The sequence below is a fragment of the Pseudonaja textilis genome, chromosome Z (genome assembly GCF_049901715.1).
Source record: "Pseudonaja textilis isolate UNSWEBS1 chromosome Z, rPseTex1.2, whole genome shotgun sequence".
Taxonomy (NCBI): domain Eukaryota; kingdom Metazoa; phylum Chordata; class Lepidosauria; order Squamata; family Elapidae; genus Pseudonaja; species Pseudonaja textilis.
The window spans coordinates 125538569-125543568 of record NC_142008.1 but is presented as its reverse complement, the minus strand read 5'-3'; the positions used below and the strand labels follow the sequence as shown (position 1 = coordinate 125543568).

Genomic DNA, 5000 nt, shown 5'->3' with positions numbered 1-5000 from the left:
TCGAGGTGAGGGGCTGAAGAGGGGAGGAGGGGAGAGTTGGGGGCAGGGGGAGGTCAGCCCCTTCCTCCAACAACACCTGTCCATCCGTCCGTCTCCCCTTTTCCGCAGGAGGTGAACAACCCGTCGCGGAATGACGAGCTGGCCCAGGTGCAGGAGAAGACAATGCAGGGCCTGAAGGAGATGGGGCCTTCGGTCTTCAGATCCCCACCGCATTTGGGGGTCTGGGGCTCACCAACACCCAGGTCAGTCCTGACCACCCTTAGAGGGAGGGGGGCGCCCCCTTTCCTCCCGGGGGAGGGAGGTGCTTGGAGGCTGAACGATCCTTGCACACGGTGTCTCTCTCACTCTCTCTCTCTCTTTCTCTGAATCTCTCTGTCTCTCTGTCTCTCTCTGTTCCTCTCTTTCTGTCTCTCTCTCTTTGCCTCTCTTTCTCTGTCTCTCCCTCTCTGTCTCTGTCTCTCTCTGTCTCTCTCTCTCTCTATCTCTCTGTCTCTGCCTCTCTGTCTCTATCTCTCTCTGTCTCTCTCTCTCTGTCTGTCTGTCTCTCTGTCTTTCTCTGTTCCTCTCTCTCTTTCTGTCTCTCTCTATCTCTCTGTCTCTGCCTCTCTGCCTCTCTCTGTCTCTCTCTCTCTGTCTCTGTCTCTCTCTGTGTCTCTCTCTGTTCCTCTCTCTCTGTCTCTCTCTCTCTCTGCCTCTCTTTCTCTGTCTCTCCCTCTCTGTCTCTCTCTCTGTCTCTCTCTCTGTCTCTCTGTTCCTCTCTCTCTTTCTGTCTCTCTCTCTCTCTGTCTCTCTCTCTCTCTCTCTCTCTCTATCTCTCTGTCTCTCTCTCTGTCTCTGTCTCTGCCTCTTTCTCTCTGTCTGTCTCTGTCTCTCTCCATTCCTCTCTCTCTCTCTGTCTCTCTATCTCTATCTCTCTGCCTCTGCCTCTCTGTCTCTCTCTCTCTCTGTCTCTCTCTCTCTGTCTGTCTCTCTCTCTCTCTCTCTCTATCTCTGTCTCTCTCTGTTCCTCTCTCTCTTTCTGTCTCTCTCTCTCCGCCTCTCTTTCTCTGTCTCTCTCTCTCTCTCTCTCTCTGTCTCTCTCTCTCTCTCTCTCTCTCTCTCTCTCTCTGTTCCTCTCTTTCTGTCTCTCTCTCTCTGTCTCTCTCTCTCTGTCTCTCTCTCTCTGTGTCTCTCTCTCTCTGTGTATGTGTGTGTGACTTTGTCTGTCTCTCTGTCTGTCTCTCTGTCTCTATATATCACTCTCTCTCTCTTTTTGCCTCTGCCTCTGTCTTTCTCTCTGTCTCTGTCTCTCTGAGTCTCTCTCTCTCTGTGTCTTTCTCTCTATCTGTGTCTCTGTCTCTCTGTCTCTCTCTCTCTCTCTGTGTCTCTCTCTCTCTCTGTCTTTGTCTCTGTCTGTGTCTCTGTCTGTGTGTGTGTGTGTGTGTGTGTGTCTTTCTCTGTGTGTGTGTGTCTTTCTCTCTGTCCCCCCCTCTCTGTGTCCCCCCCCTCTCTGTCTGTGTCTCTCTCTGTGTATGTCTTTCTCCCTCTCTCTGTCTCTCTCTCCCCGGCCCCCCAGTATGCCCGCCTGGTGGAAATCGTGGGGATGCACGACCTGGGGGTGGGCATCACCCTGGGTGCCCACCAGTCCATCGGCTTCAAGGGTATCCTCCTCTACGGCTCCCGGGAGCAGAAGAAGAAGTACCTGCCCAAGCTGGCATCAGGTATGGCAGGGCACGGGGGTGGGGGGAAGGGTGGCCCGGCCGGGGGAGGGGCGAGGGCAACCCCAACCCAGAATCGAATCCCGGGCCCCTTCCCCAAATGGAACCATTGTCCCTGGCTGCGTTGCGAGGTGGACGTTCATCAGGTTGCCACCCCAGGTGGTCCCTTTTCTCACGAGTAGCCAAGACGGGGTAGATAGAAAGTCTTTGTCTAGGCTTTTCGTTTCTTTTATTTATGTTTAATTTTTAATTTTAATTTTAATTTTAATTTAGGTTTTATTTGTTTTATTGATGCTTTATTGCATTTATGTTTTACGTGTTTTATTTACGTTATTTTTATACGTTTATTTTATTTAGGTTTTGTTTATTTTATTAATGCTTTATATATTTTATTTGTTTTGTTTTATTTATGATTATTTTATTCGTGTTTTTACTTTATGGATGCCTTATTTTACTGATGCTTTATTTATTTTATGTTCATGTTTGTATTTTTTACTTATATTCCATTTTTGCTTATTTAATTTGTATTTTATTTTTTACTTATGTTATGCTTTATTTTTTATTTATTTTATTTGTTTGTATTATATCTTATGTTTTTATTGATTGATTATTTATTTATTGTTTGTGTTTGCATTTATTATTTATGTTTTATTTATGTTTATTTTACTTAAGGTTTTATTTTTTATTTTGTTTTTTGTTTTTATTATTTTTATTTATTACATTTTTGTATTTATTACGTTTATCGATTGTTTTTTATTGTTTATTTTTATTAGGTATGTTTTATTTATTTATGTTTATTTCCATGTGTATTTTTATGTTTGTGTTTTATTTGTTATTTATTATGTTATTGATTGGTTGTTTTTATTTATTATTTGTTTCTTTGTTTTTATAATTCAATTTATGTCCCAGCTTTGGTTATTCAGTTCATCAGGGCAGCATCTCCAATTTTCTCACAACAACCCTGTGAGGTTGAGCTGAGAACAAGAGAGACGAGCAAGCCGGCTTTTCTAAGGCAGAACTAGAACTCAACATCGCCTGGTGACAGGCCCAAAGTCACCCAGCTGGCTTTATGGGTTAGGCGGGACTAGAACTCACCATCTCCTAGTGATCGGCACATCCAGCCAGCTTTTCTAAGGCGGAACTAGAACTCAACATCGCCTGGTGACAGGCCCAAAGTCACCCAGCTGGCTTTATGGGTTAGGCGGGACTAGAACTCACCATCTCCTAGTGATCGGCACATCTAGCCGGCTTTTCTAAGGCGGAACTAGAACTCAACATCGCCTGGTGACAGGCCCAAAGTCACCCAGCTGGCTTATGGGTTCAGCGGGACTAGAACTCACCATCTCCTAGTGATCGGCACATCCAGCCAGCTTTTCTAAGGCGGAACTAGAACTCAACATCGCCTGGTGACAGGCCCAAAGTCACCCAGCTGGCTTATGGGTTCAGCGGGACTAGAACTCACCATCTCCTAGTGATCGGCACATCTAGCCGGCTTTTCTAAGGCAGAACTAGAACTCAACATCGCCTGGTGACAGGCCCAAAGTCACCCAGCTGGCTTTATGGGTTAGGCGGGACTAGAACTCACCATCTCCTAGTGATCGGCACATCCAGCCAGCTTTTCTAAGGCGGAACTAGAACTCAACATCGCCTGGTGACAGGCCCAAAGTCACCCAGCTGGCTTTATGGGTTAGGCGGGACTAGAACTCACCATCTCCTAGTGATCGGCACATCTAGCCGGCTTTTCTAAGGCGGAACTAGAACTCAACATCGCCTGGTGACAGGCCCAAAGTCACCCAGCTGGCTTATGGGTTCAGCGGGACTAGAACTCACCATCTCCTAGTGATCGGCACATCCAGCCAGCTTTTCTAAGGCGGAACTAGAACTCAACATCGCCTGGTGACAGGCCCAAAGTCACTCAGCTGGCTTTATGGGTTTAGCGGGACTAGAACTCACCATCTCCTAGTGATCGGCACATCCAGCCGACTTTTCTAAGGCAGAACTAGAACTCAACATCGCCTGGTGACAGGCCCAAAGTCACCCAGCTGGCTTTACGGGTTAGGCGGGACTAGAACTCACCATCTCCTAGTGATCGGCACATCCAGCCGGCTTTTCTAAGGCGGAACTAGAACTCAACATCGCCTGGTGACAGGCCCAAAGTCACCCATATGGTTAAGGCGGGACTAGAATTCCCAGTCTCCAAAGTCACCCAGTCCACTTTCATTTCTAAGGCGGAAACTAGAACTCACGCTCCCTTGCCGTTGTCCCAAAGTCAGTCCGTCTGCAGCCTTTCCTACCTAAGACAGGATTAGGAACCGACATTTCCTCGCGATTGGCACAATGGCGCCCAGCCAGCTTTTCTGACGATGGCGGGACTACAACTCCTGGTCACCCACTTTCTCGCCCAGCACACAACAATCCCTCTGATGTGAACTCAAAAGATTCCTTTATTAGGAGTGCCGGCAGCCCTCGGAAAAAAGGTTCTTTTTCACCGCAGGCTAAGTCCGGCCGGCCGGGAGATGAGTAGTTGTTTGCAGCACCACCCCGACCTTTTATCCCCAGAACTAGGGTGGGGCTTCTCTAGTAGCGATGGCTCTTCCGTCCCGGGACCGGCCCATAGATTTCTACTGCTCTCCTCTCCTCTGCGCGTCAGGCACTGAACCCCGGCTGTTCCTCCTCTTCCTCATCAGCCACTTCCAGACCTGGCGGCTGTTGACTTTCCATCGGAGGGCTGACGGGCGGTCCAGGCTCCGCCTCTGTCTCCCTCCCTCTGCCAGCTCCGTTCCCTTTTCCCCAGGGGTGGGATTCAAATTTTTAACAACCGGTGGCTTGGTGGTCATGTGACTGGGTGGCTGTGGCTTGGTGGTCATGTGATTGTCTGGGTGTGGCCCATTCAATATCACTCACATTGAGGCACGCACCTCCTCGCCAGGACTCTCGTGACTGTGGGGATGCTGCAACAGTCGCAAGTGTGAAAGACAGTCATAAGTCACTTTTTTCGGTGCCCTAATGGTCACTCCACACAAGCAAAGTACCAGCAAAGGAGGGGAAAAAAACTCCTCCTGCCAAGGATGTAATAAGGGTTAACAGAGGGGCAGTTTCTGTAAGCAACACCAGAATGTTTCCTTCCTGCCTTCCTTACAGGATTAGCCCTGTAATTTCTTCTAACAACCGGTTCTCCAAACTGCTTAGAATGTTAACAACCGGTTCTAGCGAACAGGTGCGAACCTGTAGAATCCCACCCTGCTCTTCCCCCTCAGAGCTCTCAGGTTGCTCTGATGCTGACCCTGATTCCCGCTCTTCCTC

General features: G+C 48.5%; 1 protein-coding gene across 1 annotated transcript in view; it reads left to right on the top strand.

The window, feature by feature from the left end:
• The window catches only part of ACADVL (acyl-CoA dehydrogenase very long chain), a 21335-nt gene that overhangs the window by 10685 nt on the left and 5650 nt on the right, over positions 1-5000 (top strand). The window contains 4 exon segments of the mRNA XM_087917301.1: positions 1-5; positions 109-178; positions 181-242; positions 1556-1705. The exon segment at positions 1-5 is cut by the window's left edge and continues 60 nt beyond it. Coding sequence (XP_087773427.1) covers positions 1-5; positions 109-178; positions 181-242; positions 1556-1705 — 287 coding nt within the window.